This window comes from Apis florea, unplaced genomic scaffold (genome assembly GCF_048593485.1).
Source record: "Apis florea isolate Af1SG1 unplaced genomic scaffold, ASM4859348v1 contig_2989_pilon, whole genome shotgun sequence".
NCBI lineage: Eukaryota > Metazoa > Arthropoda > Insecta > Hymenoptera > Apidae > Apis > Apis florea.
Genome location: NW_028256685.1, coordinates 61,504 through 79,434, shown reverse-complemented (window position 1 = coordinate 79,434; position 17,931 = coordinate 61,504). Strand labels below are relative to the sequence as shown.

Below are 17,931 nucleotides of genomic sequence, written 5' to 3'. Positions count from 1 at the left end.
ATGCCGCGAATATTTTTCAAACGGGGAACTTGCAAATTCTGCCGAGGCAGTGGTCATTAATCGGCCGCCAAGTATGGCTGTAACTCGGTTATTAGACACGAGTCGGCCGTTCCTATTGTGTCTAATTCTTGGATCGTAAATCGTAGAGAAGTTGCACGTGCATGCTGCGCACGTCGTGCATTACGAGCAACCAGTGCACGCATCATATCGTCCTTTATGGTAGTCGGTAATTTGCATTCTCCGTGGATACTGGCGCATGTCTCCTCCGTTGTGTAAATAATAGCCGGTTGCCTCGTTCGCGAATCTAACGAGTTTCAGTCGCTCAATCTCTGCTCCCTGTCGCCTTTCGTGCCCATTGTTCTCGCGCGTCGATTAAATGAAACGAAACCACTCCCCTCTTTCTCTTTCTCTGAACATTCGACGTTCAACCAGCACACAAAGCAAAGGACTTACTTAGAACGAAAATCGATACCTTTTAACTTCCACTTGGCAAAAAATAAAACTGATGAAAGATAATATTTCCTGCGCAAAATAATTTCATTAAAAACACACGAGAACGTGTTTCAAGGAAACTGAATAATACTATTTTTATAAGATACGCTTGCCTCCATGTTTAATTATAAGCAGGAATAATCGTGCAAACATTTTAATATGAGTTATATTTTCATTCATTCAAAAAAAAAAAAAAAAATGGCTTCTTCTTGAGGAGGAGGAGAAAGAGGAATCAAACGAATATTTTTGTTCCTCTTAAAAGTGAGACAGACGTTCACATCCGCGAAACGCGTCAACGTCATCGAATCGAGGACGTTCCCTGGCCGTAATAACGAGCCATTGGAGCACCAATAATAACGACGCGTTGCTAGAATTTATTACACCTGTCGGTAAATCTATAAAGAGAGATCATTAAGAGCGACGGTGACGTCGCGTTACGTCCCAGACGAGGTTCAACCGCCGTCGGATAATTGATTTCGTCTTCGTCCCAAGGGAAGAGGCGCGCGGCCTCGGATTCGCACTCCCGTTTACCGATCTATCCCATAAATGGCGGTTTTCCGCCGATCGCCTGCCATATCTACTCTATTAACCACGATAGAACGTACCAAACACTTAAGTATAACGCCACGCGTCGTTCCCTGCGAACAGTGTTAACGGCATTATTATACTTGTCTCGACAGCTCTTCTCGTTCGAGGCAATCGAATTCTCTCATTTCGTTAAAAAAAGAAAACGAAAAAAATATAGCGAGAAGAGGTTAGCTTGTTATTCTCCGTTTCGAACACACGTTAAAAGCATAGCAGTGACAGTGATAATTAACAAATACTGTCTTGAAAGAGGCAGTTCATCCGATCAAGTATTCCATTTAATAGTGCATCGCGTCACAATTCCTTTTCATTTCTGCTCTCCTAATTACCAGACTGATGAAGCAAAATTGTTTCAAGTTAACGTATTTAATTCGTGTGATTTTGCTTTTAAATCTATTGTTCCAAGTTTTCTATCTGAACAATTTGACGCACAATTATCCTCCGGAATGAATATAGAAAATGCATGCTTGCACAATTGCTATCGCTTGGTGGCTCGATGCAAAGCGACGAATATATGTCCACGAAACGAAAAATATCTTGCAATTGGCGCGTTCAGAATTTCGTCGAATGGCAATCGTCGAGAGAGGCGCGGCGAGAGAGCATTTTCTTTCTCGCGTCGAAGGCGAACGTGAGAGGGAAACCGCAAAAAAACCGTTTGCGAATTCGTCATTGAAACTAGGCGAGCGGCGGGCGGCGGATAAACGAGCAATTATCCTTGGCACGATCGCGACCGAACACGTCGCTGCTAATTGTCGGTACTAATTGCTTGTCACCACTCTCGTGGTCTCGTGGTCACTCGCACGTACGTACGTTTTCCTAGGGACAACAAACGGTGACGATGAATACGAGGGTTCTAAGTATTCGTGATTCGCGCGTGTCACGACGCGTAATTGATCGATCGAATTGAGGAACAAAGTGATTAATATTAGGTCTAAAAGTTAATTCGATATTTCTCGTGTTAAAATACTCTTCAAGATGTATATATTTCGTTTGTTTCATCGATTTAATCGTTCGTGCGTAAAACATATACTTAGATTTTTACGGATAATTATTTGTAACAATTCTGAATTCTTTGTAATTCGTCCCGTTCGATGATATTGGAACGGAATTGTTTCATTTTTCAAGCTATCGATGTTGATCACTTGTTGCTTGGATCAAGAAATCCTTCCGCATGCGGATCTCTTAATTTGACTTTATAATTTTTTTTCAGATTGTTTCGATATCGATCCAGTCGAAGAGAAAACACAAACGACGACTTTGTTACATCAAAACCGTCATGTTATCAAATTAAGTTAAATTATAATCATCTAAGAAATTGGGAAAAGAAAAGTTACGAAAAGTAATGAATAATATTCGAAAGAGGAAAAATTCTATATCCTTATATAAATAAACGGTCATTCCATTTTGAATAACCGTCATTATTTTCCAGACGTAAGATTTGCCCGACTCTAGATTCCTTGGAACGATCGAAACGGCTCGTTAATCGATTTCTCCTTACAGACGAGCCGAGCAGGAAAAACCTTTGCCTGGTATCCTTTCGGTGAGCATCCTTGTCGATTTTCTTCCTCGACCAACGAACACGCGCGATCTTCCATCTTCCAATCTAGGTTGAAAGAGGAAGTTTCGAACGATTGAGATATATCGTAGCGAAACTCTCTAAGAAACGAGACAATGAGCGGAGGAAATATGATGGAGCGCGCATACCGATCGGAATCGAGATCGGCACCGCGACTCGTTTCCAAGAAGCGATGTAATCGGGCATGGAAATCTCGAAGGTAAGACTCCCACGCGTCTTCATTAACATATTAACGCTTTTACAATCGTGCTCATATCTCGTTTCACTACCGTGGCTCGAGAACTCTCGGCTAAAACAGTCGAATAATGCCTGTAATCCGCGATTCAACGATCCAACGATCCGGAGCAAACGATCCGGCGTACAGGTGTTTCGACGAAACGAATTATTCAACGTTTCTCGCCACCTTCCCACCATGTGTTTATGCATCGTAGATACATAAGGAGAACAGAGCAGGAAAGAAAGAAGGAAAAAAGAAAAAAAAAACATGGCGAATAAACGGAACTTAGAGAGGATTATTCGGTAATTATGTAATTCAATAATTTCGAATGACTTTTCGAGACTATTTGATTAAGATTGCTATTATTAGAGAATTTCTATATGTTTATCACGTTAATACACAAACATATGATGGAAAAGTTGAGTTCAGGAATTACGATAAGCTTGAAATATCAACCACATCGAGCGTTTTACATAAACCATTATATTTGTTGTCAGTATCTATTATTGAAATCTTGATCCAAAGGATATAGCCGCATGCTGACACGCTGGGCTGCGGATATTTATGCATACATGCAAAATTTGAATGTGCAACCCAATCATACCCGATTTCTATTTAAATTCTTCATCTTTTCAATTACGTTGATAAAAATTTGATTTTTCATAAAGAATCCGCAATCTAATAATGGCAATCCTTTTTTGCAGATATTTCGAGAAGTAAAAGCAAAAAAAAAAAAAAAAAGGAAGGAGATTTATGTTACGCGTTAAAAGGGGAAAAAAAATTACTGAAAATCGTCACCTTTTCCTTGCAATTACCAGAATTCCCTTTCTTTTTTTCCTCGTGAAAGCGCTGCGATCGCGTGCCTCGGCTGGATACCACCTACGTCACAGGTAAAGACAGCGTAGACCAGCAGCGTTGCGGCGTAAACAGCGCTAAAAGCAGCAACGGCAACAGCAACGACGGTTGTGTCCACTTGGGAAGGAAGAAGGAGTGGAACGGCGGAGACACAGTCGTTGAGGGGGGGAAGCGAAGTGTGGCTGGCCGAGGCAGGAGAGGAGAGGTGGAGGCTGGAGACGAGCGACCAAGGAGGACGGTTCGAAAGAAAGAGGGAACGAGAGGCACGGTAGTCTATGGTCCAGCGACTCCGCTGCAAGAAAGAAAACGAAGCCGAAGCTTGTGGTCTCTGGCCGACTCGTGGCCAGTTTCTGCCGCGGCGCTCGACCGTCAAGCTCGCGATCTCTCGCAGGAACGACGATCCCTGTCGCTCATCTCGAGATGCGAACATCCTCGCCGCGGACATCTTACGGTGAACTCGAGATGCGGTGAACGTTCGACGAAAACTCGTGTTCGATTCCTGTGTTGTTCCAATTTCTCCTTCGAATTCTTCTCTCTCTCTCTCTCTCTCTTTCTCCCCCGGCGAAATCGAAAGTAATCTGTCGCGCACATCTCGAGGCTGTCGGGAAATCGAGCGCAGGTATAATATAAATATAGACGCGAATAGGAACAGGACGGGATAAAAAAAAGTTTTTTTCTTAACGAAACGTTTCTTCTTCGACGAATCTGCTGAATGTTCCAGCGTTCGATGCCCTGGGCCCGGGTGATCGAGCTACCTTCCCCGAGCGGAGCGTATCGTTATGCTTGATCGGGTTCGTCGTTGAAGCGGGTTTATCGAAGCGGAGCCAGCCACGGCGATGATTTATCAGACGAGCCATCATCAGTCACCGACCATGTCATCCGCGAGGAAGACGTCGCCACGGGCGCAGCGTCGAAACTTGCAGGCCTCGTCGGGGAAGTGCGCGAGCGCGAAGGCGAAGCGCGGTGACGAGCGGGCGGGGAACGAGGAGAGGTGCAGGGGAAGGTGCAGAGTGCAGTGGAGCGAGAAACACGTGAAGGAGGGGTTGGTTCTCGTCCAGGAGGCCCAGCTTGCCAGAGTGGTGAAGACGGGACCCATCACGGAGCATTACGAGATCGATCCAAAACCATTCGCGAAGTAAGACCGAGTTCATCGTTGACAGGCGGCGAGCGGGATCCTCGACGATAATATCGTTCGAGACGACACGCGTGGTTTCTTCGTGAAGGAAATTTCTTTTTTTTTCTTTTTTTTTAAGCGATGAATCGTCGTTGTTCCGTTCTGGCCTCCATCTGGTCGGGTAGTGCGGTAGTACTCGAAGCTCTTGGGGCCAGAATGGTTGTCTAAATCAACGGATACGTTTATTCTATAAACGTATTGGTAGATGTGATAAACATGTCGTAACTTTTCATCGACACTCGTCGATATACCGATCGTCTCTCAAAACAAACTCCCAACTTGTTACCAATACCAGTTCGAATCTGCTCGCATAACATTCCCTCGTTGAGTTCGTTGAGCGTAATTGCCGCCCGTGACTTCGCATCTTTGACGAATGGGTTTGGAAAGTCGGGTTTCGAAACGAAACTCTGCAAACCTACTCGCCTCGAATTAGCAAGTTTCGAAGGGTGGTTTTTTCGAGTCGCGACTGCCTCGTTAGCAGAGCACGGCCAAAAACAGGTCGAGACGGGCAAAAAACGGAGACGCCGTACGCGCGTAACGGAGAGACATTAATTCAGGGAACGAAAGCGTGGTGGAATATCGTCCAACTTTCCTAACATCGCCGACACGATGACTCCGAGACTCTCTCTTTCAGTATGTCGACCGTTCCTCGACATGTCAACAACGACTGTAAATAGCGCGATCCGAAATTCGATACGACGCGTGCACACCTGGTAAATTTACTTTTAAAAAACGTTCGAACCTTGAATCCACGGTATCGAGGGTAAGAGGCTTGGAGCCCTCCCCCCCCCTTCCTCGTTCAAATTGGAAACGATTAAAGTTAATTGCACCCGTTATCGGATCCTCGTTTCGACTGTCGCGCTTATCTGGACCAAAGGACGCCGGTGAAATTGCGAATCGGTGGCGAGGGAGGAGGAGGGGGCGGGGGGAAGGAGGATTGCGGGCGTCCAAGCAAGGGCGTCTACTTTCTCCCTGGAAATTTACGAAGCGCGCGCGCGCGCGCCCGTTTCCGGGTTGAAAGAAGAAGAAGGATTCCCCACACTCTTTTTTTTAACAGGAGTTTAAAAAAATTCTCGATCGCCTCGAACTTTCGAGATTCGTGGGCCCGAACGGAGACGTTCCATCTACCGGTGGGACGATCGGTTGTGGTGTGGGACGTTTCGCGCAACCCGAGTTTAACAGCGTCGCCGTTTTTAAGCGCAGCCTTGCCAGGCGCCGCGGCGTCGACCTTGCCGGGCGAGAGAGGCGCTCGAAATTCTTCGAGGCGATCGTAAAAATCTCGGCTGTCGGCTAATTTCACGGCTGTCCTCCTCCTTGGCCACTTTACGAGCCGGCGCGTATTTTAATCGCGCGCTTTAAGAGATTCTCCCCCCTTCTTCCTCCTCCCCCTCCTCGATTAATTTATTTCCTGGTCGTTTTTGTTTCGCAGCGGACAATGGGCGAAAGTTTATCGGTGCCGATCTCGATCGACGGGGATCCTGTACGCGGCGAAGTATTCCTCGAGGAATCGATTCAACGCGGACTGCAGCGCGGAGCTGAGGCACGAGATAGCTTTGCTGTCCCTCTGCTCCCAATCGCCGCGCGTCGTCCGTCTTCACGATGTCTACGAGACGCCCAAAGAGATCATCCTCGTGATGGAATAGTGAGCACGTTGTTTCTTCCCTCTTCGAATCCCCCCGAAATCTGTCGAGTCTGATCGAACTTTGAACTTTGCAGCGCGCCCGGTGGCGATATGCAGACGCTCATCGACGGCGATTTGGTGCCCCTCGAAGGTGACGTGGTGCACTTTGTGAGGCAGCTAGTGGAAGGACTCGCCTACCTCCACCAGAGAAATATCGCCCATTTGGACATCAAGGTAAGTTCGACCCATAAAAGGTCGAAACGAACTTGTCACGCTTCTCGTATATCCGGATCCCGGAACCGAGCCCCGCTCAGCGTCGCGTCCGCACATAGTTCCGATCGTTTTTTCTCTCCCCTCCAAAACCAAAATTCTCCTAGCTTTCTCTGGAAAAAAATCTATCCGAAGAAATCGAAACTGGAATCTAAAGAATTCTGATTCGAATCGACAAATCCATTCCTTCTCGTCTGATCTTTCGTCAAATGTATCGCGAACGAAATCAAGAAACAATTCGATCGATACTTGTATCACCTTCCTTCCTCCTTTTCTTCTCGTTCGATTTTTTTATCGAATAATTTTCAAACATTGGAAAAGTCAATCTATCCAACTCGCGAAAGGATTCATCGAAAGGATCGGCTTGTTAATTGCGGGATCGGCACCGCATTACGATCGAAGCGAGCCGATTCCGCGATAAGCGGCCGGTAAACAAATTGCAATTGCCTTTTACGCCGGACAAAGGGGAGATACGAGCCGAGATACTCGCGCGATTCTTGCAAACGGACGGAAAAAAAAAAAAAAAAAAGAATGGAGCACGATTGGATACGAAAGAGCGATGCGTACCCGCGCAATTTATCGATACACCTTTTATTTCTCCAATCGCGGAAACGTTCTTTCGTTCGAAAAAAAGAAAAGAAAAGAAAAGAGAGAACGCGCGGCGTGTCGTCGTCGAATAAAAGCCCCGTATCCTCGACTCGTCTCTCGAGCAACCGTCGCCTCGCTCTTAACGACCAATAACGACCGGTTTCGCGAAATTCTCCTCGATTTTTTGCCCGAAACTCCGCGCGACCCACGCTCGTAAAGTATCACCTCGACGTAATTAAGAGTTTCGCCCGGGTTTTCGTTTCGCTAACCGAAATTTTTTACGACTTTCTCGCGGCTCTTAACGGCCGAGCATCGCACACGCGGATCGTCAAAGTAAACAAAGCGGTTCGAGGATCGAGAATAGTACGAATAAGAAAATTTGGCGAGAATGAAAGAAAGGACTCGTTTCTTGTTATTCTCGCGAGAAATTCGATGAGCCTAAAGTGTTTGCCCGGGACATGTGCACGTTTTTACCGAAGGATCGAGTTTCGCCCGGGTTTTTGTTTCTCTAACCGAAATTTTTTACGACTTTCTCGCGGCTCTTAACGGTCGAGCACCGCACACGCGGATCGTCAAAGTAAACAAAGCGGTTCGAGGATCGATAATAGTACGACTGAGGAAAGTTGGCAAAAATGAAGGAAAGGATTCGTTCTTGTTATCCTCGCGAGAAATTCGACGAGTCTAAGGCGCTTGCTCGGGACATGTGCATGTGCACGTTTTTACGGGAGGATCGAGCGCGTGCCGACTTTTATCGGCGGCGTAAATCGTTTCTTACCCCCTCGAATCCCCGAATGCTTATTTGCATGCGTTCACCAGGCTGTACACGCGCTCTGCTTTCCAAAGAGGATTCCAAAGATTATGGAATTGTAATTCGAAGCTTACGAAGTTCTCGGTTAATTTTTCTATTTCTCGTGTAAATATGCGTGTAAGTTGTCTGAATACTTCTCTAAATTCTAGGCTTTGAGAATTACATTGAATCATCTTATAAATATAATATAATCAAAGAGAATGAAATAATATACATCTATCAAATAATTAAATTAAATTAAACTCGCAACTAAGGAAACGAAATTGCGATCTTGGCAAAGATTTTTCAGATTACGTTAAGCAGAGTTAAAAAAAAAAGGGTCAAACCTTCCCTGCAAAAAAGAGAAAGGAATTAAAATCCGGAACCGCAAACTCCTCTCGATCCGTGTTAATCCGTTGGACAATGGCGATGCGCGTTCCAACAAAAGAGGCGAAACGATTCTCGATCGTAAGTTCGGCGAATTTAATTCGCCGTGAAAGAAGAGAAGAACCTTGGTCGGTTGGCGAATTTCTCGCCGCTCCGTTCGGCCAATGATCGTCACGCGCGAATCCGCTCTTATTCCACCGCTCCATAAACGCTCGAACGCCGTATTTGGATATAGCGGGGCGCGTGTTAAAAGGGGAGAGGGGGGCGGGCGCTCGAACGCATCGTATCGCGCGCGTGCACACGCTGCGCCTCTTTCTGCCGAATCGATTGTCGACACACACCTTCGTCTCGATTCCGAAATTCTCTCTCAGCCGGCCGGAATATCGGGACCCCACGCTCCGCGGTGACCACGCCCTTGCTCCGTCCAGGTGAATCACACCTGGTTCCTATCTTGATATATATATATATGTATGTATACCCGTGTCTGGCCGCCATAACTGGAGCAATCGTTGATAACCGGCGATCGAGATTCCCGGGGAAAGAGAAAGAAAGGATCCAGGAACACGGCGCGTTCTCCTCCGAAACGGGAAAATCGTGGATCGATCGAGGAATTTTTCGAATCTATGTTCGTGGCGCTCGATGAATCATATATATCGCTCTGTTGACGACGGCAGGTAACTGGAGCATAATCTCGCGACATTTTCCAGAACGGAGGAGGAGAGGAAATTGAATGGAACGCCATTCATTTGTATCCGTGAAGTAAATCGGCTTCGAGTGATAACTTCGTTTGTTTCAAATGCTCGAACACGATCTTGGATTAAATCGCAACTTAAGAAATTAAGGAGGAAGAGTTTTTCGAAGATTCTTTTCGAAGATTCTTGGTCGGCCCACGCTGAAAGTCCGGCATTTCTGGCGTGGGATTCCGGTCAGAAAAAGTAAGGAACAGAGGTCGATCATCGAGGAAGCGATAGCAAGATTTATCGTCTCGTTCCCCTTGATTCCCTGCCGAGACGCCTCACGGCAAATTGCGCATCTCTTCGCGAGAATTATTTTTACGCCTTTTGTCATTATTTATTAGCCGCGTGCCACGGGGACCGTCCACTGCTATCGAGGGGAATATATATATATATATATATACTTTGAATATTCAGATATTACCGCCCACACGCTCGCATCTCCAAGGACCGAGGAGAGCTTCTCGAGAGCCGGCCAAAGATTCTTACCTATCTTGCCCCGTTTGTTCTCCGCTCGACGCTTACGTAACGTCGGATCGTTATTTCGTTAGATCGTTACCAGATCGGTGGTGATTCGAGAGCAACGAGCGTGGGTCTAGCGTAACGATCAACGCGAATCGTGTACTTGTTAGGCTGGGAAATCGCGACGGGTGACGTGTATAAGGAAACGCGAGGAAACCGGCCGTTGGGAAATCTAGGCTTCGGCGAGAGACGCTCGATCTAGGATATAGGTTGCCGCTTATTCTCTCGTCCATCGAACGCGCTCGCATCGCGAACCGAATCGAGCGCCCTCTCCTCCCTTTTGCTCACGGAGGAAGGAAAGAAAGAAAGAAAAAAAAAATGGCGCTGCGCTTCGAACGCAGCCTCCTCGCCGCTTGCTTCCACCGGGAAACTTAATATTCCATTCTATTCGTTCGTGCGCGCACGAATTTATCGTAACAGCATCTACCGTGTTTATGTAAATGATCGCTATGTACTCTCCTCTCCTCGAATGAAGCGCGAATCACGAGCCCGCGATGTTTCCTCTCGGATCTTTCCCTCTCCGCTCCCCGCCCCGGAATCTCGTCTCAGTTTTCAACTCTCAGCTCTATCCTATCGTATCTTCTCCCCTCCTCCTTCTCCGCTCGCGAGTGAATGAAGAATAAGGAAAAAGTGGTGAAAGAAAGAAAGAAAGAAAAAAGAAAGAGAGAAAAAGAAAAAAGAAATAGAATGCCGCGACACGGTAGCAAGAGACTTAGAGATATCCCGCCGAGCAACAGCGTGACGCGAAAAAAGGAACGACGACAAGTTTAAGGTTGCAAGCCTCGTTTGCATGGACCGAAGCGTTTCGAAGCCGAGATCTTTTATCTGGATTCGCATGGATCATCGAGGAAACGCATCGCAATACTTGAGGGAAACAACGTGTACAGGCATAGCTAATTTCCTTCCTTCGCGGACTGAAATAACAATAATCGGGGCGTGAATCACATCGGATCTATCGGCGCAATATTTCTCATTAGCTTAAAAGCATTGTAATCGCGAATCGGGAGATTATTCGGCGAGTCTGCACGACGCATCTATATATTCCCCCGATACGATGCAATTTATGATACAACGCCACACAACGGAACGAGATAGTTGTTGGGGCTGGCGCTGCATTTCGCATGACGTCACGAACGAAATATCCCGCGACGCTCTACCTTATATGACGTCATGGACGAGATACTCCGCAGATACTATACTTTATACGACACCACGGATGAGATATTACGCGACGGAATATAGTTTATACGATGCCGCGGGCGAGATACTATTCCAACGACGCAGTACCACCGTTCGTGCGGACGAGATATCTCGCGGCATAATATATATCGTTTGCAAGACGGCATGGATAAGATATATCCGCGAGGTGTCTCGCGAGTATTGGTCCGTGACGTCGCACGAACGATAGCGGGATATCTCGTCAATGGCGCTGGTGTGATGTTCCACGATATTATATATATATATATAAAATACCTTGTCGTCCATCACGTCGAAGGAATAATAATATATCACGGAATATCTCATCCGTGTGATGTATAAGTTATATTGTCTCGGAATATCTCGAATGCAGAACACCTCGAATACCGAGTGATATTGCGTTGCGAGATATCTCGTCGTGTGATGCGTGTTCGATACGATATTACATTATAGCACAGGAACGTTTCACAGAATATCTCATAACCGTGGCGACGTGTTATTATATGGTCGTCAAGATCCCTTTGGAAATGATCCTAATTGAAAAAAAAAAAGAGAGAAAAAAAGACAAGAGTTTATTAAGCATTTAAAAATCTGTCTCCGGTAAATGCGTACGTCTTAATAAGGAGAAACGACATGCAACAAGACGAAAATCGGTCGAACAATAAGGGAGCTTGTTTATAATTAAATTTGATCGCGCGATAATCGGGTACATGAAAAATATTAACGAGCTCATTTTTCGTTCATTGCCACAGGTCGAGAAGTACCGGTCGTTTACTTGCGATCGAAATCCGATTAAAGAGAGGGGAAAAGGTGGAAAGAAAAAAAAAAAACGAAGGCTTTTGACCGAGCTGAATTAAAGGCTCAATTAACGGCGACTAATTGATATCGAAAGAAAGAGATATATATATATATATAAACGAATCGATCGATCGATACTTTTTTTTACGTTTCAGCCGCAAAATTTGGTGATGATGGGCACTTTCCCGGAATGCGAGGTGAAGCTGTGCGATTTCGAGATCTCGAGAGTGATATTAGAGGGGACGGAGGTGAGAGAGATCCTCGGTACACCGGATTACGTGGGTAAGCACGCAGTTTTTCTCCAAACGACTTCATTCCCCCGATCTTATCGATCGTGCCATCTCACGAATAAGAAATATTACATGTGTGTGTGTGTGTGTGTGTATGCGAAAGAAACGGGATGCGAGAGTCATCCCTCTCGTTTCCTCTCGATTTTCGATTACACGTATAAATAATAGGCGTTGTCGATACACCGGCGATGATGTATCGCTCGCATTACTTTTCGACCCGAGTTTACCGCGAACGCGCGGACAGGTAAACAGGCGTGTGTCGACGCTTTGCTCCCGGTTGTTGGTTAATTGCCACCAATCGATATCGCTGCCTCCGTTAATTGACGACCTCTGGTTCGAGCGAGATCGCGAGCATAATCGATATTAATTGACACGTTAGCCTTATTACGCGATCGCGTCCACGAAACTGAATCGAGTTTTAATAAACCTAATTACGTGTTGGAAGAGAAGCGGGAAGAGAATTTTTTTTCCACTCGATATTTTGCTTGTTTCAAGTACACGTCTCGGGAACGAGGTGTCGACCAGGAATCCAGGACCGACAAGGCTTAATCGAAGTGACTTTTGAGGCGATTTTAACCAACTTTTTCCTTTGCGAAAACTTTCGTTTTCTGGTTTCGTTGACGTGTTATTAACGAAAAACACTGGAGCGCGTAGAGTTGTTATACGGTAGTGTTGGATATGAACTGCTATCGAGCTCGAACGAACAAGTCGAGAAGCAACGTGGATCGAGGTGAAAATCTATTGAATGAATATTAAAATTATATCGAATTATACTTTATACTTTCTCAAACAAACAATGAGTAAACTAATTAGCTTCGACACGCGTCGCTTCGATCTGTTTGTTCAAAACTTGTTTGGCGACTCGTCGACGACACGTATCCAACGCTATCGTTGGTCACCTTTTTTTCAATAATAACCGTGGATAAAACCGAATGGAAAATTTTCGCAAAAGAAAAAGTTGTTCGAAATTATCTGATCGTAATTGATTGAGAAAAACATCTTTGTAAAATATACGCGTGTCTATGATCGACTCGTTTGACTTCTCGTTTTCATCGAGTTTCCCTCAAACGCAATATCTCTCGAGCATCCTATAAAGCTCGTTGAATGAAAGGCTCACGATCGTAGGTTGCATATTTAACGATATAATTGACGCGCCCCATTATCCTCGTTGATCGTATCGATTCGTCGAATAACAGAGCTAGCTCGTATCGTTGAATATCTTAATCGAGCTCAACGTTTCTCGAAATGAACGCGAGGACGGGTAATCGTGATCGTGTCTCCCATGCCTTATTCATGAGAGTGCTCGTCGAATTAATTCTCGCTACAAGAATTTTATTAACTTTACGCCTTGAGAGAACTCACTCGCGACGTGTAATAATCGCGATCCAACGTTTTTAACAAACGTTTACGGCCACGGTAAACTGTCACTTGGAGCGTGGAACAACAGCTTCCGTCTATCGCGCCAGTCACCGCCTACGGGGCGATCGATTTCTTTTCTCAAATAAAAATATATGTGACGTTCCCTTGGATGATATCACCTAGCCTAATTCGACGATGCTTTTTTTTTAAAATTCCAGCACCCGAAATTCTCCACTACGAACCGATCACTCTGGCCGCGGACATGTGGTATGTAAACACACGGATTATTAAATTTCCTATCCTGTTCCGAATCGTTTATGGAATCGTTTATTTTTCAAGGTCCGTGGGTGTAACGACGTACGTTCTGTTAACGGGATTCTCCCCTTTCGGCGGTGAAACCGATCAAGAAACGTTTCAGAATATATCCCTGGGCGAGGTAGACTTTCCCGAGGAATTGTTCGGCGACATATCGGCGCAGGCGAAAGATTTCGTCGCGAGGCTTTTGGTGCTGGACCCGAGGTAAATCCAAGTCGAAATCTTCCTTATTATAAACAATAATTACATGATTTTTTAAATCTAAAATTCTTAAAATTCCTTTTACAAATTACTCGCAAGATTTGAAAGTTCCCATTAGGAAAGAGAAAAAGAAAAAGAGAAGAAAAAGTTCGTATGTCTTTCATCAAGTCTTTCAAAAATTTTGAGATTTTGAATTTTTCGTTTAAAGTAATTAGGAGGAAGATGAAATTTCTTGTTTTAATTGTACATAATCTGGCCATTTTTTATATACCGATCTTCTTTACCAAGTCAGTTGTAACAAAAGATCTCGTAGATACGATTGTGTTGAATAACTCTGAGTTGCTTGAAATCCTGCTTCTACTCATCTTATTATACATTATTGAAAACCAAGTGTTTCGAATTCCATGGTTGCTTGGAAAAATCAATCATAATGATACCGCGGTATGTTTCAGTGCACGAATGACCGCGAAACAATGCCTGCGTCACGATTGGCTACGCGGCGCGCCTACACAAGCGTCGCCTCATCTCAGAAGATACCTGTCGAAATCGAGAGAAGTTCTTCTGGAACGAGTTGTCAGCCGGGAGAATCTAAGAAGGGCGGCGCTTTTGAGCCAGGCGAGCAGTCAAGCGAATCTATCGAGCGACGCCCAAGAATCATCGAATCATCCCGATCAAAGCTTGCAAGATTGTCTGTTGAGTCAAAGCGAGATGTGCCTGAGTCATCGCCTCACCGGAAGCCGATCTAGTCTCGAGGGTAGCGGGGAAGATTTTCCGAGCCCGGCCGATTCTCGAACGAGTTTGAACTCGTCCAGAACGAATCTGAGCTGCGCGAGTTGTTTGCTCAACAAGGAGCAGACCCAAGGGTTGCTCGATCGAGCGCAAAGTCGGTCGCAGGCCAACTTAAATCACAGTCTCAGCCGTGGACTATTGTCCAGAATACGTAGCTTGAATCGAATCCAGTCCCAAGCGTGTTTGCTCAACGAAAACTCCTCGGCCCGAAATTCTTCGTTGCAACCTCGAATGATAATAAATCCCGTGATCAGCAAGTCGCGCGAGAAACTGTATGGATTGAGATCGTTGTCGAAGTCTCAAGGAGTTTTGGATATATACAGAAGCCTCGAGTGTCTTAGACGAAGAAGGAAGAGCTACCAACGAGCCAAAACCGAGGATATATTGCCGATTTTTAAGAGATTAGGTGCTGAAATAGATACGTCCAACGTAGGAGATCACCGTTCTTATGACGATGTTTCTAGATTGATCGAAAGGAAGGAGCACGTTAACGACGAGATGAAAGACGACTCGAATACGATGAGGACAGACGAGAAAGTCGCGAATGAGGTTAACGATCGACCGTCTAGATATACACAGGTGCGAGGAGAAGATGTAGAATCGAGGGATCGAGCATTCGAGTCGGAGGAGAATTTGGATTCGTTGAAATCGATCGAATCAGACACGTTGACCGAAGACTCGGACGAAACTCCGGTGAACCGCGACACCGAATCGAACCTCGTAGCCGGGAAACGACCCTGTCAACGACAACACTCCGATGCTTCGAGTCACTCCAACAACTCTGGAACATCGGACGACAAGGAAGATCGATCGACCGAATCCGAAACCGAAGAGCCAAAGTACACCGTGGCCCAACTCGTGTCTGCCTTCAATAAACATCAAGAAGTCGCCTCGAGGACGAGTTTAGAAGCAATTATGACTGAGAAGAGAGTGAACGAGGTCACTTTTCCGACCGGAACGAAAGCTTTGAGACTGTTCATACCGGATATTAATATCAGTGAGAGCAAGATCGTGAGACGGAAAACGAGTTACAAGCCGCGAAAAAATTGGGAGGAATTGAGAAAAAAGAACGAAAAAGACGAGGGGATTTTGAAGAATTTTGTCGACTCGGGCAACGAAGATGAAGATGAAGATAACGTCATTGGTTCTGATTCCAAAAATGGCACAAGGAAACCCGATACTATAGAAGAGCAAAAGAACAAAGGATCGAATGAACGCATCGGGTCATCCGAGTGGTCGAGTCCATTGCCGTTAATAGAAATCAATGGAGATTCTATTTTTGCGGAAGCCACGGTTCAAGAAAATGTCGATACAACGATTGATGAGAAGTACAAACAGTGCGTGAAAGGAGCCAAATCGAGTGTAATGGAAGCAGCCAATGACAAGTTTCAAAAGACGCTAAATAATTCGGATCGTTCGATGACTACGATTGCTACTCGCCAAAAAGAAAGATTACCAAATTATATTTATCCCGAAATGGCGTGCCATATGAAAAATGATTCTCAAGATTCAATTAAAAAGGCAACTTTTGTAACGACGAACGTTAAAAATCCGAAGATACAAAATATAGATCGAACAAAATCAACATATAATACGGAGAATATCAATGTAAATTTGAAAGATATTTTACAACGGGTAGATAGTTGTCAAAATAATCCGAAAGAGAATTTAGAAAATTTAAGAAAAAGAACATCAATTACGAAAATAATTTTGAACGATAATTTGCCATTAAATGATAATCAGGAGAAGAACGAAGGAGAGAACCGGTCAAGTAGTCGAGCACAAAGCGAACCACCCTTAACTTTGAATCCCAAGGAAGAAGATCACAAAATGAAATTAGTCGTATCACCTTCTTTTGCGAGATCTTCCTCGATGTCCAGTGAAAGTAGTTGTCCAACGCCCTCTAGCATGCATTCCGATGCGAACGCCTCCTGGGAAGATGTTCAACGAAGTACAGTGGGATCAAACGTATCTTTAGAGAAAGAAGATTTTGGCAAAGTTCAACGAAGAACCGAGATTCAGAGAACTTCAAGCGAAGGAAAAAACAAACAATATGCGGAAGACAAAAGACTTTGGGGCAGAGTTTGCACGGGATCTTATAACAGAGCGATGGAGAAATTTAGCAAAAACAACGATGCGAATAAGAAACCTGTCGGTCAGTTAAACGGTTCGCAACAAAACGGAAAAATTAGAAGGAAAAGCAGTCCTGCTATGCCTCAATATATTAATCCATAGAAATAGATTTTCCTTCCACGAAGACTGATTCCAAAATTTTTGGCGTTTTCCAATATTACGGTGATTCATATCGGAAATCAAATGGCTAAATTTTTTTTTACGCGAATTCTTTGATTAGGATCAATCTGTAACTTTATTTTTGATAAACGTTCGTAACGTAGTCATCTTTCAGTGGACCAAATTGGCGGATAAATAATTTGCAAACGTGTGTCATCAAATGCTTGAACGACAAACCTGTCATTAAAATCCCATCTGGGCGTTGCGTGATCAAAGAAGGCGATCGAACGTGATTGATCGTCATAGCCTTATCCTTGACTTAATCTCCATATCGAGCGATCTTCGAGAACTACTTTTTTTCCAAGTGCGTAGTATCGATGAACACGTGGATACATTATGTGTATTTGAATAACCAAGAAAACGAAACTTTTAATTTTAACCGAAAAATGGTATACCGATCGAATGACAGGAAGGAAGTATCGATTGTGTCAATTTTAAATCAGATTCAATGTGAATTAACGGAAAGCTGAGCTTAACTGTATGTTATACAAAGAACGCGAATTTTGCGTTCAAAAAAATTGCTCATTTATCAGAGATTATCTTTCTACGGTACAACTATGTTTCTATTAATTTTTTGGTACTTATAGAAACTTATTTAAATACATTTTTAATTGGCATAACAAAAATATTAACATCATTATATCATAGTAGTAATTAGGTTATTGAAAAGGTTCGGTTTAGTATATCTCATTTAAATTTTAAATGATTCGTTCAATTTTGTATCGAAGATATCTCGACAATAAAAAGTTCTTATCGTTAAGGATCATGTATTGCATCGGTTTTGGATCTCCTTCAATTCATACGAATCAGTTCCTTTTCATTTTCATTCGGAAACTATTTACTATCCTATATTTTTATTATTTTAAATTCTTCGAAAATATG

At 44.4% G+C, this 17,931-nt stretch overlaps 1 protein-coding gene and 1 long non-coding RNA gene across 2 annotated transcripts; both read left to right on the top strand.

Moving 5' to 3' along the window:
• The first annotated feature begins 1,106 nt into the window (after window positions 1-1,106).
• On the top strand, window positions 1,107-3,288 carry LOC147657667 (uncharacterized). The gene is made up of 4 exons (XR_015291987.1): window positions 1,107-1,246; window positions 2,288-2,508; window positions 2,578-2,852; window positions 3,085-3,288. It is a non-coding gene; the product is annotated as an uncharacterized LOC147657667 (long non-coding RNA).
• Window positions 3,289-4,070: 782 nt separating this feature from the next.
• Window positions 4,071-17,809, top strand: LOC100870315 (uncharacterized). Its single transcript, XM_031917449.2, has 8 exons — window positions 4,071-4,344; window positions 4,447-4,860; window positions 6,329-6,541; window positions 6,616-6,754; window positions 11,959-12,085; window positions 13,671-13,719; window positions 13,792-13,971; window positions 14,421-17,809. The coding sequence occupies exons 2-8, from the start codon at window positions 4,562-4,564 to the stop codon at window positions 16,990-16,992; spliced, it is 3,579 nt and encodes a 1,192-aa protein (XP_031773309.2). The 5' UTR covers window positions 4,071-4,344; window positions 4,447-4,561; the 3' UTR covers window positions 16,993-17,809.
• The last annotated feature ends 122 nt before the right edge of the window (window positions 17,810-17,931 follow it).

What these genes read in the sequence shown, in the direction of transcription:
- LOC100870315 (XM_031917449.2), top strand. Translation starts at nt 4,562, where the DNA reads ATGATTTATCAGACGAGCCATCATCAGTCACCGACCATGTCATCCGCG. An exon ending in ATCATCCTCGTGATGGAATA is followed by an intron (nt 6,542 to 6,615) that starts GTGAGCACGTTG and finishes TGAACTTTGCAG; the next exon opens with CGCGCCCGGTGGCGATATGC. An exon ending in ACTCTGGCCGCGGACATGTG is followed by an intron (nt 13,720 to 13,791) that starts GTATGTAAACAC and finishes TTATTTTTCAAG; the next exon opens with GTCCGTGGGTGTAACGACGT.